The 21,101-nt window shown below is 33.2% G+C and overlaps 1 protein-coding gene across 1 annotated transcript; it reads right to left on the bottom strand.

Moving 5' to 3' along the window:
• Nucleotides 1-9,600: 9,600 nt before the first annotated feature.
• On the bottom strand, nt 9,601-11,679 carry LOC137920472 (uncharacterized). The gene is made up of 4 exons (XM_068763841.1): nt 11,655-11,679; nt 10,891-10,973; nt 10,436-10,571; nt 9,601-9,665 (listed from the first exon to the last, which is right to left on the bottom strand). The coding sequence occupies exons 1-4, from the start codon at nt 11,677-11,679 to the stop codon at nt 9,601-9,603; spliced, it is 309 nt and encodes a 102-aa protein (XP_068619942.1).
• Between the last annotated feature and the right edge of the window lie 9,422 nt (nt 11,680-21,101).

The raw sequence follows: 21,101 nt of genomic DNA, 5'->3' as shown, positions 1-21,101 counted from the left end.
GAGACCGCAGGAGCCTTCCGATTTAAGATTATACGGACACAAGGTGACTAGAAAACTTTGCTAAAGTCATCAAAAACAATTGTATGCATGGCGCTTTCAACCAGTCCTATTGGAAATCTAGAGTCCAGTAGTGAATGCCCATTATTTTAAATGATAATGAAGATAGTGATGGTACCTCGCATGCGTGTGGCAAAAAAAACATTCAATTATTCGTTTTAAATTTTAAAAGCATGTACGTACAGACATGATGTAAAAAAAGTAATTTTAATATAAATATTATAATATGATAGACAAAAAAGCCTTCATGTAGAAACATTAAAATAACTTAATATTTTCAATTCAGTTTTAGGTATATAGAAAATGTCTACATAAATACTACTTGTTTGGAAATAAATGGCATTGTTAACGGATTGCATTACGTTTTTATTTATTTTTATGTTCCTTACTTTTCGAGTACTTTGCAGCACTCATAGTCACGGGTAGGATTTCTGAATGTACAACTTCAGTTCTTTATGTAACTATAAATACATAATGACGCACATACAAACGTTGAGGTTAGATATCAGAATACTGAGCTCACGATGTTTTCATATCCGTCTATTTTATATACGCCATATTATTTTCATTCCCTGAGTAATGTAGTTATGTCAAGCCCGCTCTATAGGCTTCTATATTCGCCTCACAAAATTTGCACTTCATAACTAGAGCAAAGTTCTTGTACAATTTTCAAACACGAGCACACCGATAGCCAGTAAAACGTTTATGGTATGTGTAATCATGGAGAGACTAATTCTTATGCAAGTAACTGTACCGTTTAGCGTATCATTGTAAAGAGCAATGTCACCCTAAGTCGGTCTTAGTGAAAATTCGGCTCTTTTTTCGTTGGTGAACATTATCGTGTACACGGTAATAGGAACGGCGGGTGCGCGTGCGTCGGCATCTGTGTAAACACGTGGATTGTGAGAAAGGTTCTTCGATGCTACAAATGGTTTCCTGAAATGCGTCGATTTCAACATAACTCCTTTAGATTTAAATCAGAGGTAACTTGGGTGAAGAATTGTATAACCTTACGATTAAAGGTCGCGGGCTCAAACCTGACGAACACAGACGGACTTCATATGAGTTATATGTGCGAATGACATTGTCTAATTTATTTCGATTTGTATTTACTGTACTTTTATATACTATGTTTATTTGTAAGATATGATTATAGATGGTGATTATCTTAAATCAAGAATATCTTTAAAATAAATGTATACATATGTTAATACAGTGGAGATAATAAAATTATCATCTTCATCATTATCACAACCGTAGAACGTTCACAGCTGACCATAAGCTACTCCCATAGATTTCTAAAATAAAAAAAATATTTACATCAATATTGTTATCTTTTCAAAAAAAGACAATGACCTGTTTATTTTAATATTCCACTAGATCAAGATCGAAAGAAGTTAAAATATTACAGATTAATAAAGAAATTATTACATTAATAGAATTCTCTTTACTCAAGCGAGTCAGAATATATGTAATATAACTTAGAACATTAACATATTTCACTGAATCGTCTAAATTACTTAGGAAAAAAATAAGTGATTCCTTAAAAATATGTGAACACAATATGCAAATGCATATATGCATTTAACTTCTATGTGTATGCATTAACGCGTACAGTTCTGCTACAAATAATAATATTAAAATTTGAATAGAGGAGCATGTACATTTTTACCGGTGCAACGACCCCATGAACACAGTTTCCAAGCGATGAAGGAAACTCCTGTGAACAACAATATATCCTGGCAGTATCGCATACCTAAGACAATTCGCAATCCGGTAAAATAGTAAATTACAGCGGCCCGAGCCAAGGCACCCCAGGAAGCCCTCTAGCTTTACTACTTTGAATGAGGTGTTAAGCTAGGCGCACTCCGCGCCCTGCCACCCAATACCCGCGAAATCTGCAAATGCCATTTGGGCAGCAATGATAATCTAATAAAAAAAAAACTATTAACCAATCTGCATTTGTTCAGGAATGTGGACCACGACTCTATTTTTTTGAATAGCCTTAATAATTCTTTTGTAATTATTTCTACTATTAGTGCATAGGTGATATATAAACTAGAAGCAAAAAGCATCATTTCCTAACTACAGACCTAATGAAAAGCATATTTAGTTCTAAGGTCACTGATGAAGTGGAGAGTAAAGTAGCACATGTACATAGCCCAAAATGATGGTTCTACCAGATGCACACCAAACGTCACCACGGTGTACGACATACTGGTGGTTAACAGTCGAATTCGATGGTTTAACTAGAGGAAGCTGGGTGATACTACAAAGTTGATTCTTCTCTGGAGTTTGATTTTAAAATCATAAATCTGTATTATCATGGCATCGTACATATGGTCACTTTATAGTATATAAAAATTCTTTCCTACCTATTTTCAATTATGATAAATATTTCTTTAGTTTATTATTTAAAAGATCTACAGTGGAATAAATCAAATTATTCTTTAACGTTTTGCAAAGTTCACAAAGGCAATGCACGCTACGAAACAATAGAGGTTTTAGAGTTAAATGCTCTTCAAAGGTGAACTTTATGGAAATGTTAGGGGTCCGGCGATTTGTCATATCGGTTTCCCATAGACCCGTTAAGGATCGAACTCATCTGTTAACATCGCCCGTGTCTCGTGGAATAACATAATATCGATTCTGCATCAATATTTCATTCTTGAATATAAACAGTATAAACGATTGTATTGTTTCTGCATAATAAAACAATTCAAAACATTACTTAGTGTTTGTTACATCGTCATTATTGACGATAATTTTTAACAAACATGGCAACTATTCTATTTTGTTTTTATATTGAAAATCATTGAAAAATAAGTATTACCTTTAATATACGATATAACGTATAACTGAAATAACTTAAAACGTCATTTAAAATTAAAGGCTAAAGTATTTTATGTATATTTACTATTATGTATATTTATTTTGTCATTATTATATTTATGAAAATATCATTATGAGTCTATGTACTAAATCATAAGAATAAATAACTTAATAAGTGTAATTTAAATTAGATGATACTTACCAAATACATCATTGTTGCACGAAGTTGTTTAATTTTTGCTAATAAAAAATTAAATAAACTACTAAATACGTAAAATTTTACAGATGAAAGAAAAATATTTTAGCGAATCGTATTTCGTACTCGAGATGCTAAGAATATAAAAATAAAAATAAAGTCTAATGTAATGCGCTAAAAACATTTTTTTATAAACAAATTCAAAATTATTTTTAAATTAATTGTTTCAGCACAAACGACTTTACTCTTTAGTGCATATATACTAAAACATGAAGTTTATTTTTAAACTTCACTTGTAAATAAGTGTAAATTATCACCAAATATATAATAATATAAGCTAAAGGTCGAACGCCAGTGACTTTTTGGCGAATGATTACAGGCAATGTGCTTGTAAACATTGAAATATCAAAACCTATTGAAATGCTGAAGTCAGAGTTCAAAAGCTGACATACATACTAACATACGTAAGGCAATGTTTGATATCCGAATGTTGAAAGTCTTTAACGTCGCTGGAATAAGGAAGGTTGAGTCGAGAGGTCGGGCCCAGGCGAGGTCAAGTATCCGAAACGAAGCGCACATTTGTGATCACACGGCTTCTTGCTGCACCAAAAGCAAAATAAATAAGTAGAAAAATCTACACAAGGTAATAAAATTCTCATCTTAAAATATTTATCTTGAGTTTCCGTGTTTTTCACCGTATATTTAGGGGCAAATAGACAGAAACAAAACTAACAAATGTTTTGACGTTCTATAAAATATTGGGTCAACATGGATTCAAAAAGGAAAAAGATTTTTCACTGATATGGTGAATCTTAGTAATGTTTCTTGTAAATTGTTAGAAGAAGAAAATGTATAAAAATAGTATTCCACAGGATGTGTAAAACTTTCGGGTAACCAGTACTGGTAAAAAAATTTACATAACACCATTGTAGGGAAAATATTTTTAAACATTAATTATTCTGTTTCTATAGGTTGATATCAAGTCTATTTTTTTTTAAATATTGCAGTAAATCTAACATGTGAATAAAGGCACTGAAATGATTTGAATTTGAATAAGCTTTGTAGGTAATACAAAACCATCAATCAGTGCAAAAACAAATTATATTTTTAAAGAAACATTTTTTAGTTGGTTTAAAAAGTAACTGAATATTTCCATTTAAAATTTATATTATCAATGATAAACATAAATGTGGCAGACAACGCATTTAATTATATGAATAAAATTTCTCTCTTCCAATATCTTTAAAAGTATTACAGAGTATTATTAATTCTGTAAATTACATATTTTACATAGGATAAACGCTCATATTTTCAAAATTTAGGAACTGATATAGGACATGTATATAGGACTTGTATATAGTAATGTAGGAAATATCTTTAAAATATTTTTCATCGCTGTATAACAATATTTCGTTTTTATTTCAATGAAACCGTTTGCCTTTTAACAGTTCACGAATAAAACTCGTTTTAAAATAATTATACCAGTTTATTTAATACTATATAAATTTCACGGTAATAGGATAAGAACTCTCAAAATGTGGTCTTTTTTCCGTAAGTAAAAACATAAGAAGTTATGATAAAAGGAGATTTTGAGAGTTTTTTTTAAAGGTTACACCTATAAAATTCTGATTTTGTGCCTTTTACATACCTTATTATTACCGAAACAAAATTTAAATTCTAAAGTTCTATGTTATACTGTTCATCTCATCCCTGAGAAAACAGTCGAAAGAAATTCAACGGGCCTATATATTTTTCAAGGGAACAAAGAATTATATTTTTATTTAACACTGATATAGCAAGGAAGCGAGCATATCGTTCCCGAGGTGTGTTATCTTATAAGAAGTTATTTGCAGTATAGTAGAGTTTAGCACACAAACCTTTTTCAACAATTTTGTTTAAATATAGCAATGAGAGGATTTTGAACATCATCTAGGATTCTATTTTTAAATTCAAAATATTTCTTTATCTCTTCTGAATCGATGAGGTCGAGGTCTTAGGTATACAAAATTTGTTTTTGTTTTCGGTAATTACATTTTGTACATCATACTCCCTGGAAAAATGTGTAATGATTTTGGTGATAATAATACATTTTAATATACGCCTTAAGAAACAACCAAGTTATTCATGGCAAAAAATTTAATCCAAGTAAAATAGAGCAGTGTTTAAATTTATTTATTCTGTATATATTTATGTTTAAAAGAAAATAATACGCTCGCCGTAAATCCAGTTTGGAAGCGTAGTTTCATATCCTTACCAATTAACTCCTCACATTTATCGACCGCTAGACAATGTCCTGCTCCATCCAGTAACTCGTTAACATGAGAGTATCGGCCGCGTTATTAATTGGGCATTGTGCGCCGTGTAATGGGACCGGACCTTGCGCAGGCTCGATCTTTATGAAGACGTACTCGCGAAATATTAGGTGTTCGCGTTTATGCAATATTTAGTTTCAGATGATATTTAAAAGAGATTAAACCGATCCACTGCCTGTAAATATTAGTATCATTCTCGGCTTTATGTTATGATTTCGGTATTTTGTATAATGTGTTTCTTATAAGAAATATTTTTAGCAAGTCTAATTATACTTGTTATATTATTTTTAAAGGCGCCTAGCTCTAGTATGATTAATATAAATCATGCTTGTTATTGAGTGTAAAATAATTTTATGGTAATAAAGACAATTTGATGGTGATACTTATTTCTGTTACCAAACAGGTGTGAGTAGAAAATGTTGTGTTCCAATTTTAATAGCGCCGTATCTGCGGAAATTACTATTCCAGTATTTATATCATCGCAACCAACGCACGATCACAAAGTACAACACACAAACACAAAGCAAAAAAATACCTTTTTTCCTATGTGTTGTAATATTTGTGATTAAATTTTTCCAGTTAAATAACAACAAAGAATAATAATTTATACCAAATTATAACGTTTAAACATAAACTTTGTTCAAAGCATCTTTATCAGCAAAGCTTTGTTTTAAGCCAAATTTTACAAAAACTAGAATCAAATTGAGGTCCTCTATAAAGGCACCTTTCAACTTAAAGTATGTAGCTAACAAGTTTCCAAATACCTTTGCACCTTAGAAGAAACCACCTTTATATAATTCCTATTACATATTTCCCTAATACAGTAATAAAGATAATTTATTTGCTTGCTGTATTATCACTTAAATTCCTCAACGGGATATTAAATGTTTTTGATTAGTTTGTTTGAAAAAAGTTTAAAGTTTATTGCATAATATATCACAGTCATCAAAAGCGAGTTTATTATAAACGCAAACACAGTTACGCTTAAATGAGTTACTAGTTTTATAAAGCCTAAACAAAGATATGGGAGGGTAAACTTTTATTTACATTCGGCTTCATGGAGGAAAATTATATTTCTTTATAGTAGAGCTATATCACCTCTCCGACAAATAATACATGCTAATTTTTTAAAAGATGCCACCTTTTTGCGACGTTCTATTTTCGGATTAACAATCAATAAAATGCTGCCACTTTTCCAAAGACCAGTTTTAATAAATGGCTTTATAAGGATAGCCTTTTGGCAAAAGAGAATTATTACTAGAAGAATCGTATTAATCCAAAAAAGAAATAAATTATGTACTGTTAAATAATCGTTAGTTTTATTTATATTCTTGTCAGCCGATAGAAGTCCATTTCAAAGTATCCAAAAAATCGCCACGATAACGGGACTTGTGGTGCCCGCATCGATCACTCTTAACTTTTGCAACAGTCTTGTTTTCACAAGCGATATTCCCTTTCCACTGCTACTTCAAACGTGCAATTCCCCGAGCTGCGTAAGTGACATTGATTCTTCTGTGGAACTTCTCATTACATTACCTTTTTATATTCTTATAGATACACATTTTAAATATACGATGAAGTAACATATGCTTAAATTATGTGTTACTTTTCTCAAATGTTTAAACATACAATAGAACAATAACAAATTTATTTATCATTTTCCATATTCCTTTATCGTCTCCGATTTCTTCTATATAGTAGTAAAAATATAAAATTTAATATTTAAATACACATCACGAACAATAGAGGAACATCTAAGATAACTAGTCAATTCTATTAGCCATCCAAGAAACCAGTTTAGATGTGTTCGCTTGACGGCACAGTAAACAATAATTAACATACGAGAATCTTGTTATTGTCACCAGTGCAGGTTTACATTAAAGGTCTCCTATACTGCGGTACAACACTATTATCGAGTTTAATCGATGCTATTCATACGATATACTCGGTCTGTTGTAATATTTTACCAAAGAAAATTAAATGTTTACAGATATATTGTTTCGGTTACTATTGCAAATGTATTTTAATATATAACCAAATAAGAAATTGCAGTATACAGGGTAATTGTTTACAGGTGTAAATGCTTTAAAGTGGTATAGTCCATTTGCCGTTAATTAATGTATTGTACACCCTATTCTAAAATCAATGGTTTCAGAAAAACAAATTATGTAATCGAAATAAAGTTAAAAAGAGTATTTTCAAAATCCGGATTGTTACATGTTAGAAATTAATTATTTTCTACAGCATGGATGCACAGACCGCAACCCGCCGGTCGAATACTGGTGGCCCGCCGACAGCAAAAATTATTCTCTCGTACATTCGAAAAATATTCAATTCTATTCCAGAATAAAACCAAAAAAATTAATTACCTATACTTCTGGCGGCTGGCCCGCCATCAGTTCATGATTTGCCTGAGTGGCCCCTAGTCTTAATAAGTCTGTGCAACCATGTTTAACAGTCTGTCCCTGCAGACTTTGTACCGGCAGAAGTTATTGACCTGTCGCGTTCTTACATATTCCATAGTGATCTCCTTCGAAAAAGGTATAAGTTTAAAAGGCTTAAAGTGTTTACTACTCTAATAAATCGCCCTGCATATGCATTGGAATATTAATAATATATAAGTATGAAGGATGCTAAAATGCACAAAAAAATCTCTAGTATTTTATATTTGCTTCAGATAAATCGTCGCGCAGCAACAAAACCCGCTAGAAGCACTACAAATATAAAACGTTACTAAGAAAATGTTCCCAGCTCCGTGTTACATTTTCTCCACTGCGCACACAGTTCGTAGAATATGTAACAGTGGCTGCGTATTTGTTCGTGACGTCAAAGTTGTGAAGTTTACTTACTAGCCGCCGAGCACTCGCAACGGGCTCAGTTTGCGTAGGGCGCTTTCTGCAAATGAGATGATTTATGCGCGGATCTATTTACACTAGTGCCTCGAACTAAGTTATGCGGCGACCTTCTCGGAAGCTCCAAAACAAAAATAAAAGCTGCCTTCTTAATCGTTTGGTGTACTAAATCAGTTTTTTTTATAATTCGCAACTCAGGCAACACCTTTATGAAATTAAGAATTATCACCGGAAATTCTGTAAATTATTTATTTACATTGTCATTATAATTTTAGTCGTAGGATATCCACAGCTGGACATAAGACTCCAGACTACTAAGACCCCAGACCGGGTTGCAAGCGGTCTGGATCCGGTGTCTTTCGAGATAGTTGTCTGTACACCTTGTAAATTGACATCCTATGCTGCGCTTGTCAATTCGTGATCACCACTCCAGAACACAAAGGCCCCATCTTTTTTACGCGATATGTGGCCTACTACTTCAACCTGCCAATTGTACAGACACGTCAAAGTGTCATTAAAAGTCCATGTGCGATATCGTAATTTAGTTAACTTCATAGAAGTTTTTTCTGATGCAGACAATTTAAATTTACAAAATATATCAACACTTTTGACCTAAGCTTTAGGTTCATAGAACTATAGCGCTGGCTTATATTGTTATAATATTTTTTAATTCATATATTTACTTTCACTGTAACTAAGGTATTCTATTCGTATTCCGTATTTAATGAACGCCATATTAGGGATAAATTTGTACTAATCACGAACAGAATCATTAATTTTTTTTAATACTCAACAATACTTTTATTATTTTCTACTTCTAACAAAAATTATTCATATCATACTTTTTTATTCAAAAACATTCTACCCTTATATAAACATCCCCTTGGAATTGGAGAATCAAGCAATCCATGTTAAAAAATAAGGTGGTATTTTTTCACCGTATCTTATTACGTATATGTGTAATTAATTTAGAAATATGTAATATAAAGATATGTATGTAACCGCATATTAAAGTATGTGTTTAACTGTAATTTTGATAATAGGTATACATAGTCTGTACTGTATTATACAATATAATATAGTACATTGGATTTGAAATACATGGTTTTAATTTCAATCACTTTTGCAGACCTTCTTGTTATGCGGCATAGGTCTTATTCTTCGTTGACCGGTAGAAAATACAAGGGCCTTTAAGGCTTTACGGCGGCCATTGTACTACTAAAAAAACAATACTTGTAGAGAAATAAATCAAAATAAGTGTATATTTACTTTATTAAAGAATAAACTAAAAAGTTTTAATTCATAATTACGTATTTATTTTTATTAAAACAATTGCATTTATTGATTTTTATCACTTTGCTCTCTCAGCAGCAGCCGCCTCGTATTTGCACACGTCCATTTTTACGTGACGATATTCTGTAAAATCATTAGTCATTGTATTATTTTCGTACAAAGAGATACTAGCAAATCGGTACGGCATAGTAATTCCAGCAGTCTAGATAAGTATCACAGCATTGGGGTGTAATATTAACTCTCAGTTTATATGACGACGACACAAATGATGACGTTACATTTAACACAAAAAATTCTAGTCATATGAGTCTAGACAAGGAGTGTTCTTATGTTACTATTATATGGCATGATTCTATATTCCGAATTTGTATGTGACGTATGAAATATTTCTTAAAGTTGTTTCGATCTGTTTGATACATACCATAATAGCCTCGCTTAGCAAGCGGGTTAGCAATCGCGGTGTGGAATTATGATACACAGAGGACGCCGCTACCCATACCTTTTGGAAACATGTCAGCATTGGCAATTGAATGTAATTAATGAATAAAGTGTGTATACGTATAACGAATAGAACGAATTGAACCCGTAACCTACGATCGCAAATCTCAATACTCCAGCGCTGGGCTACCACTGCTAAACATATATAAGAAAATCATTGTGTGATATATAGCGTAGTGATCATTATTAGTGTATCTAAGAAGATTGTTTGTATGTACATTAATTTTCAATAAGACATTATATAAGTCGTAAGACACCTACACATAAGAATACGTAAGTATTGATCATGCACTAAATAACATTAATTTAGTATGGGACTTCAATCTAGTTTAATAAAATATCGCAGGTTTTACACAATTTGTGTAACATTTTCAATTAATAATGAAAAGACTCACGTTTCTTCTCGTCACAGTTGTACTCATACAAGTCACAGTTATCGTTAAACATCCGTGTTATTCCGAGAGAGTCCTGTCCGCAGATAGGTACGAAGTCGTGTTGACACTGATCGGCCATCTTGCAAAAATTAATTACCTATGAATTTAAAAATAAATATATAACCCTATTTTCTATTTAAAAATGCCAATATATATTTGGAGGTCAGCAGTCTGGTGATGACAAGCCTGGTTTCCATGAGAAAAGGCTTGTGACGTAAGGTTTACCAGGCTTAACATTGCCGGACCTAGTCTTTTCTCTGCGAGCTGGTTTCCACAACCAAGTAGCACTGCTCACGAATTGCCTCGTCGCCATTCATCACTATCAATAATTAACCTACTAATGACTATTAATGATTCCAAATGAAAAATAAATAATTAACAGATAAAAATATCTAAATAATGGTATACATACTCACCGGCTCTAAAGGAAAGAAATAATCTTCTGCTTCTATCTCAACGTGTGCCCATACCTCTTCCGCAAATCCCAATATTATGAAACCTTGAAAATAAACATACAATTTGTACCCGTTCGACAATCCACCATCGTCATCATCATCATTTTACCCATAGGACGTCCTGGACATACGTCTCTCGCATAGACTTTCGATGGGACCGGTTGGAAGCGACTTCACCCGTGTGAGCGGTCACTCCATACTATGCGTGCCGTTCGTCCGTGTTCTTCACTCCACAACCTTAAGGCTAAGGCTTTGATCTGCCCGACGTTACTTCAGCTTCCCAATCTGCTCGGCTATATCGGTACTTTGATTCGTCTACGAATTCTTGTTCCTAATTGAAACTGGTAGACATCCACCAGTTTACTTACCTTAAAATAACTTTTTAAATTATAGGGTTCCTGTTTAGACTACATGGTATAAAGAAAAACGACGCTGAGGACAGATATGACAACTATAATAGAGTGATGAATGATACTAGACCCAGAGCTCATACAGCATTATAGTCAGGTGATGGCTTTCACAAAACGCCTAAGAATTATTGTGTTTAAAATGCCGAAAAAAATGAGGCTCATATTCCGGGTAGATATCTATATATAAATAAATAATTGTTAATTAATAAATAATAAGATGATGATGAAATAAATATACATTTACGACTGTTCTGCAAAGAGCAACAAAAATTTAGCAAATATTTTTTTTGTAATAAAAAATCTTTCTGTACTTACTGGACATAATTATTCTAAATATCATAATTTACACACAAGCGGGCTTCGCTACGTCCAACTTTGTCGTAACTAAAGCGGTTGGATAACTTTGTTTACAATAGGCAATCATAACTATGGCTCTAGGGCAGGAAGTTATGATATAACATGCGCTTGTCGAAAGTTATATGGTGCATAAACTGCCTACAATCACTGATACTCAACATTTTAGCGTGCTTCTTCTCCTCTGATCGAGTTAAAATTATTTAGTAAGTATGTTCAGTTCGCCAGAGTATTTTAAGAATAAAAAAATTCTAACTTCGTATATATTTGTTCTATATTTATTATAATATAATAAAACATATGTTCAAAATGTACTAAAATTGCATTAATTATACGATGGTGTCATTCGAATATTGGACGGTTATCGCAGGCCATATCGACATACATGTGAAATATATATATTTCAGGGCTCAATAATATTATGTTATAAGACGACGTTTACTAGTTAGTAGAACATTAAAGTGTCCTACGTAAAGCGAAATCAGAATTTTCTACATTGTTGAAAGTAATAATTCATTAGCCCAGTCATTTACTAGCTAACGTACTTAAAAGGCATTTAAGACCTTTTTTATTATTTTTTGTTATACGGTCATATTTGAAATATATTAAAATTAAACGTAATAATTAAAAAAGTTTAATATATAAACACAAAAAAAACATTTCTATATGACCGTACTTTTTCTTGTATCAAAATGACAAGCGTAGTATCTCCTGTATTAAAGTGATGAGCGTAGTATCTCGTGTATCACGCCGGTGAGCGTAATATCTCCTGTGTCATAGTGATGAGCGTAGTATCTCTTTTATCAAGCCGATGAGCGTAATATCTCGTGTATCATAGTAAAGACGCAGCTCGTGTATCAAGATAATGAGCGTAGTATCTCTTTTATCGATGTGATTAGCGTAGTTTCTCGTGTGTCACAGTGCTTAGCGTAGTATCTTGTTTAACAAGGTGTTGAGCGTAGTATTTTGTATAACAAGGTGATATGCGGATTATGTGTATAAGATAAACTACCACTGAATTATTATCTTCACTTTCTCGAGCGCGGAAAAAATGTAAAATAAAGCTAATGTACAAAAGGTTCGATACCCTGATTTGCAATGCGCTATGTCAAATAAACGTATGAGCAAACCTCACAAGGCACCACAACACCAGCGAATCGGATATTATCGTTTATTAGATCAATACCACCCCGGGATGCGGATAAACGGCGGGATTTATTGTAAGCAAACTTTTGCATAGTCCTTCGTCGTTTGAATGCTTAGTCTAAACGGCATTCTGACCCTTGATTAAAGCTACTGTGAATAAATTAGCATTCAAATATATTGACAGTAACATTTTATAAACTTACAACATTGATTAGTTAAAATTAAACTTTAAAATTTAATTTATCTATACGCGAAATTGTAAAATAAACAAGAAACTTTCCACGTCAAAACATTGATAAATATACTTATACATAGTGTTATTGATCTTCATATATCATTATCAAGTTCGGAATGTTGATTCTTTCAAAAAGAACCAAGCAAGCTACGTAGTTACCTTTTTAACACCAAGTTTATACAATGTAATGTTTTTAATAATATTTTCCTTGACATATGGCTTCTTCGAATGTATTCGCGGATAATTGTAAATCGTATCATAGATTTTATTTCACTATAGATTCGTACTCCTATAAAAAAAAATTTGATTCATCATTAGAGAAAACAAGCTTCGATTTTCTTTCTGTATTACTTCGCACGCGGTGTACCTAATTAAATAATCTATATATACATATAACGTTTTTGTTATTACTTATGCGATTTTTTATGAATTTTAACTGGAGCTCTCCGTGTAGTTTTCCACTTACTTGTCTTGATCAATGTTTTATTTTTACATAAAAATTTCAGATTTTATATCGTGTCTGCTAGCTACAGCGAGAGGTCACCTACCAGACTACGCAGCCACTCCATCCGTAAGATCGATAATTTATGTCATTAATAACCTTCATTTAAATCCTATTTCATTCAATTTATACTAGTTACAACTAGTTTAATCTTTACTATTCGCATTATGACCTTATTGTACTTTGCCGTTGAATTTAATATTTTGTATATTTATTATTTGCGACCTAATTATATTCTAAGTGGCCTGATCCTTCCATGTGACGCCACACAATTTCCAAGTATCGTCATAACAGCCCATAGACGCCCACTGTAGGGCATAGACCAAAAGATATCTATGAGAAGATATATAATAACATAATCGCCAGTCTTAACAGGCGGGTTGCCGACCGCAGTATCGTATTAGAGTATGCAGAGGACGCTGCTGCCTTTCTTCTGGATATTTTTGTGAGCAGTAGCAATCCCACATAATCAATGACAAAGTGTAAATTATATAAGGTTGTATACACGGGAATCGAACCCGCGACCTGCGATCGTATGTGTCAGTCCCCTACCGCGGGGCTACCACTGCTGCATTTCCAAATATATTTAACTCTATTTCTAGACATTACTATGAAGGACGTTCATTGTTTTACAAAGAATTTATGGTACAAAAAGCTGGAAACTGATACTCTATTACTTAGTGGTGATGTATTTTGTCAATAATATGTAATGAGTGGTGATGTATTTTGTCAATAACATTTAATGTAAGAGATAATTAGTGTTTTATAGGATTTTTTAAAAAAGGTTTAACATTGTAAAAGCCCGAATTGTTGCGCATAGGCCTAAGCAAGCTGAGCTTGTAACATACTAGGGTTCTTTTTAGTCATTCGATCTTATAATAAAGAGAACACCATCAGGATTTTTACTACGCTAAATCTAAAGAAACAATATATGATATCAGGCAAATAGCACTATATAAAAATGTGATAAAATTGGAATGATAATTATAAAAAATATAGATTATATACCTATGAAAAAAAAATAGAATTAAATGCAGACGAATAAGACAAATTTTCGAACTATGGCAATAAGAAAAGTATAACAACGTAATACAGTTAAATAATAGTTTGTACATGGAGTCATGTCCGTGAGTATCCGCGTCAAGGGCACAAGAAAAAAAAAAATTATGATGCTTTTTTTTTCGTAAGCCATTAATAACTTACAAAAAATTAATTTTAGTTAAAACTTATTGTCTATATGATACTATGATAATGTTTATTTACTCCAGAAACAAAATCTCAGGACGAAGATAATTTAATTGAACTCTTTTATTTCGCTTTTCAGAATAAAATTGATCAATTTTGTCAGCTTGCTGAGTCATGTATCCACGACACAATTCCCATATGTGGAGCCATGGGTGACGAGAAGAGAACGTTTTTGGACTTGTGTGACCTGTTGGAGTATGCTTGTGACACCAATAAAAGTATGTTTAGTAATCTTTAGTCTGGACAGTGACCTCTAGGCCGTTTGAGATAAGAATACAAGAAATATCTACGGTCTGGCAACCTAACCATACCCCGTAACCAATCTAATCATTTATAATTAAAAAGTCAATATTTCGATGCACTGGCAGCTAGCACAGAGAACAATTTATATTCTCTATATTCTTAACTTAAACGAACTACTATTACTACTTATAAGCTTTAGTTAGTTTAAAATTCCTATTACCAAGCATTTAGTTACTATTTAAGTTTTTTTTAAATTGATGTCCTCTATAATATTACGATAATACGTGCAGCATATGCTAATGAATTGAGGCTTTCGTAGTTTAAGGGTTTGGATATGATGTTGGTAATTATAGCAGCACTTTACTTTTAGCACTTTCAGAAGAAGCCAAAATGCTCAAGTTAAACTTAAAAATATATATACATTGCTTTTACGGACTTAAGATTCGAAATTGGAAAGCTCTGGTTTTATCTAAACAGAATTATTTTGCCAAAAGCACGGGGAGAAGATTTCTGTGCTGTGATAGTTCACGCTGACCCCTGGACGCGAACTCAAAAAGTACCTTCTAGGTGTCGTTTACATTCACCCGCTTACCTACACGCTTTTAACTATTTTCACCTCTTTACACTATTGTTTTTTTTTTCATTTATTCTTTCTTCCCTCGTCAGAGTCGCTCTGTTTTCACTTGCACCTGAATTTTTAGAAAATTTTCAATACTTATCTAAAATCAAACTTCCGTAATCGAAGGTCATATGGCATATTGTCTATGCATTGGTCAAATTGTTTATACTACACTTAGTTTATTGACTAATCATTTTTATTGACTTGCGAAATGTCTGAAAGTTGCCGCGTTCCAATGTAAATAAAAATTTGGCACAGTCGTTTCTAGAATTTTCGGACATCATTATCATCATTTCAGCTATAAAATGCCCACTGCTGGAAAGAGGCTCCCACAATCTCCATAAAACTGGTTAGAAACAGCCTGCCTCCAGCCTCATCCGACGACTTTAACAAGATTGTCAGTCCACATTATCGGTTGGCATTCTTCGCTACGCTTGCCCGCAGTAATCTCAGCGGCAATAATACTCATTAAAGTGTAGTAGAGTATATTGATTCTATTCACTTATAAAGGCGATTAAATCAACTTTGCCAACCAATAACTGGATGCAACAATTTATTTCTTAAATTTAATGTAAAACCAAAACGAATCAAAGTATTCGTTAATTTGATTTCTGCTATACATTGTAGGCAACAAAAAAGAGCTAAAACTAAATTGCTGCAACTGTTACAATATAAATTACTATTTTTTTTTCAGTTTACTCTCATGTCGAGGACGTGGCTGGTTGTCCAGTCTCAAGAAAGAACTGATAAAGATACAATGCAAGCAATAAACGCCCTACTCACCCATCCATTACTCTGCATTTCATGTAATAATTCCACTTGATATTACCTGCAAGAGTGTGTACTCAGACGTAACTTTTTACGCAAAAAGAATCTTTACTTAAATATGTGTTTAAGTATCATTATGGTAATACGCTTCAGTCTGACCCGAGTCTTCTGAGAGAGATGGTTCATAGAAAAAAGTAATGTGTGCGAAAGAGGTAGAGTTATTTAGAAGGTTGACCGGGTAACAGGTTGGGGCAGACAGAATAAGTATAGCGAATGCGGTAACGTACCTTGCGAATCCAGCGCATCTTGTTGCGGTTCTCACCTAAAGACTAACGGATGTTTAAACAGAGATTAAAAACGATTGATAGAGTACTATAATACATTAAAACACATGTTGTAAATTATTTTTTCTTCTATTAAACATGTTGTGTAAGTGTTTACAAAAAAACCTGTTTGAGTTTATGGTAGGCTATTATCAGATCAGGGAGCGTTTGGAACCCCAGACCCATTCTGTTCGTGTATGATATTATGGAGAAGATCAAATGACCCTAGGTGGATAATAATATGAATAATTTAATTTGATGATTTTTTGTGCAGTGCTAATAATAATTTAGTATTAATATTATCAATTTATTCGAAGGTCACCTGTTACAAGGCATAGACCTCTACCAAAGATCGCCAGACCAAGACCAGTCTAGCGCTGCCCGTATCCATTAACTTCCTGCGACTACGTGCTACTTTAACTATCTCGTTGTTTTTTAATTACATTCAATAATAATTAGTAAAAACTTAATATTAATTAAATATAAACAGTCAAATGAAAAAATGTTTAAGCCAATGATGGTGAAACCCGGCCAACGTAATCCGTGAGAAAGCTACAATTTGAACAAGCCATAATTAGCGTGTGCGGTATTAAATCACGGGCACCGGCTCACCGCCCTCGTCCGCGCCGGACCGTTTGTGGCGATTTAGTTGATTAGCCCGATTTAAGGTTCGGTGCAGGTGGATTTCAGAGGTCAAGGACACAGGCTTGAACAAGTTTTATAAAATCTTCGGATGGCTGCGAAGTACCGTGGATATTTTACAAGCTCTAGTGAAAGTTATGTAACTTAAAGTTTATCAAATATTAAAAAGCCTCCATTCAGTCATTTTTTATCTCTTACACATTTATAAACTGATACAGATAAAAACTAACATGCGTATTTTATAGTAATGTATTAATGATTTATAGTTTTGTATCTATAGTCATTGAGAAAAATAATTTCAACCATAGAACTATTCACAGCTGGATTTTGGCCTCTTCCATAGATTTCCAATAAGATCGATTGTTAATGGCTGGCACTAAACGTTTCCGACAACCTTAACGAGGTGTGTACATCCTACACTGCGCCTGCCGGTCCATGGTCTTCACTCCTGAACCTTAATCAATAGCCAATTAGCTGGGCTCTTTCGTTTTTTTTTTATTTTCGTTCGTCTACGGATGTCCTCATCCCTGATTCGATCTCATAAAGAAATAGGGAGCTATGTCTATGACACGTTAGCTTTGAGCTTTTGTTTGGCCCCTGTCCCCTTTTGTCTTCCCTGTTTTTTGTGAGGTACAGACGTTACAATTTTGGGTTATAACTTTTAAAAAAATTATTTATTAAACTTTCTCTTTTCTTTCTTCACAATTTTTTTTTTCACTTTCTTTATTTCCCTTAAATTTTCTTTTCTTCATTTCGTTATAATCTTTTTTCACACGTCATCTTTTTTCCCTGAAGTAAATTCATGGTTATATTTGGTTTTTATTACAGCATCTTTTTATTTTGTATTCCTTATTAACAATTTAGTGTTCTATTTTTATTTATTTATTAAATTACATCGATACGTTTTTCATCTTTTGTCTTATTTTCTTTACTTATAGTCGTGCTTGACTCGACGCTTTATTTTAATTCTTTGCTTTTATTCGATATATCGATTCTATGGTGCACCACTTACTTACGAAACCTAAGAAATATAGAGCTGTGAGCTTGCCAATGAGACAAAGTAAGAGACCACGTTTTGCTTCCGTTAATCATCACTGGTAACACAAATTGATCTATACAACCCTCGTCTCAAGGTACTGAGGGATGTTGGATGAAAATATGTTTCGTAGTTTCTCGAACGCTACCCAGTAGAGTTAGATGCCAGGATTGCCCTTGGTGTTTGGCACTAATCGGTATAATTCCTGAGGATGCCCCGTGAAGGGGTGAAACACGTCTTAAGAGATTTGACGGTGGTAGTTGTGCAATTCGCATTGTTGGCTGTGCTTTTATCAGCGGGCTGGCGGGCGGTGCACTTCATTGCACGACTACTGCTACATAGCGAAAGTAGGTATATATTAGTCCTTATCTTACTTAGAATGGACTTCCGCAAAGTAACGCCTCAATCCATTAGATATTAGCCTTTTCCTCAAAGTTTATGTATTTTGACTGTTGTTCTAAATATTGTACAGTATTGTGTTTAACATAACTCTTTTCTTGAATTGTATTTATAAATCAAATTAAAAATAAACTGTTTGCATATTTATTTCTTAATAATATCGACAATCCCAGCGAATAGGACTAATGTCGACTAAATTAAAAGTGATGTTGAGTATGAAATAGTGAATTTTCTATTATTATATTTATTTGTTGACCCTTTTTACTATATATGCAATGGTGGACTCAATGCCTTATAGGCATTCTCTTTCAGTCAACCTACTAGAGTGGAGTAGAGACACGAAGTAAGCAGGTAAATAAACGTTACAGTAAAATAAAACTTAATTCAAGGATGAATCAGTTACAGTTAACTTAAATAAACTTAAAAAACATGTTCTATGCATGAGTCATAAAATTTATTTCTTTCCGCGAAACTGTCGATCTGCAGAAACCATTTAATAATTTAAAATCATGCATATCATCTGAGAGCTTCATAATCCTTAAACCCTAGCGTTTTTATGATTACACGTTTCAAAAATTATACGTAACAGCTTTGCAGCCCTTTATTTAACGGCGTATAAGTGTGGTGCGCTAAATTTGAAAACCCTTTAACTGCCTAACTTGACGTGCTGAGCATTAAAAATTATCAGCCCAATAAAATCAGAACATCGATTCAAATAATACTCCAAATTCAATATCCGCCATCAATCATTGTAAATCGGAGAAAAATTATTTTAACATGTAATATGATTTAGTTGTTATGATAATAACACATAGAACTTCTTTATAACGTTCTAGTGTTTGCAGTGCTAGTCACCGACTGAGGTATGGAAGCAGTGAGATAGGGAAGGGTGTAATCGATAAGACGCACACGAGATATTAAAGTATACTACTACTTGACGTTGATCTACCTCCCATGTCCTGCTTCTCACATTTACTACTTTAGGAGGTGTCTAGCACTTGCACGCACACTGCAGTATCGTGGTCCGCTAATCTTGGCCAAGTACCGTACGTCTTTGACTACTTTATGCAATTCTTTTACGTTACGTTTAGAGCCGGCATTATATAAACATATGTAATTAATCCAACCTTAAAAATAAAATATAGACTGTTTCTTATTTACAACAACTTTCCTAAAGAATCTGGGTCGACGTTTATTCATAAAAAAAATTATATGATGTGCAGTTTAGTTATTCGTGAATAATATACAAGAAAGGTTTGTTACATAATGTAAATAATAATGTAAATACATACTTTGTATTTAAATAGTTACATATGCAGATCGAATTTTCGGTGGCTTTTATAACATGTCGACAATCCGCTCTATTTTTATTTGGTGACTAAATTTATCCAACGGTTGCCTGGAAAACATTTTCATTTGTGATAAGACTATTTGTACTTCATCCTTCACTAATTTAATAATAATTTGACGTAATCAATACGAGTTCTGTTACAAGTTCCAATGATGATTTTTTTTTACTTTATTATTTACTTACAATACCAGTAAAGATCTCGCTACACTCTTTACAGAAACATAAAGAGTATCATATTTCATTTCATTTTGCAATAAACACTCATGCTCCAGTGAACGCAAGATTAGATACTTGAGAAAGGGTGACTAAATAACTGATATTATTGACGAGTGAAACCGAGAAGCCCTCGTAGCGGAAATTGAGCCTAGACCTGGGCCATGGAGCGTGCAAACCGGTGGAATAGTAGCAGCCCGAAACGAGACTCCCCCGGGAACCCTTGAACTCAAAAGTGGTGTTAGACTAGATGAACCCGTGGGATTAGCAGTAGTGAAAATCTGGTAAAAAAAGACGTAAAAATTTAAACACCACTATACTGCAACTTTACACAGTTTGATATAATCTGAAGTAGCCTATTTAGCTCCAAAAAGCGCTAGGCTCGGAGCACCCTCAGCGACAGTATCGCGGGTATTCCAGTAACTGAGTCAATGGTATCCTGATCATAATCGTCTGGCCTAATAACCCGGCGGGTCCTTTGTCTATTGTTTACATAGGGGAGGTTGTACGTGGTTTTGTAAGTCACGCCGGCTCCTTTGGCGGGACCTCCCTGCTGTTACTGTTAAATACGTCGTCATTGTAATCCTGCGCGTAATTAAAGGATGTGACTTTTTCAACAAAAAAAAACTAAATTGTGATCGTTTATTTATACAGATTATTGAAGATAATATTAAATATAATGATAA

Source organism: Battus philenor, unplaced genomic scaffold (genome assembly GCF_028537555.1).
Source record: "Battus philenor isolate CCGP_79_NKW_IND1 unplaced genomic scaffold, ilBatPhil1.0.hap1 SCAF_18, whole genome shotgun sequence".
NCBI classification, from domain to species: Eukaryota; Metazoa; Arthropoda; class Insecta; order Lepidoptera; family Papilionidae; genus Battus; species Battus philenor.
Note: the sequence above shows the minus strand (reverse complement) of the source record. Positions and strands in the feature narration are given on the sequence as shown.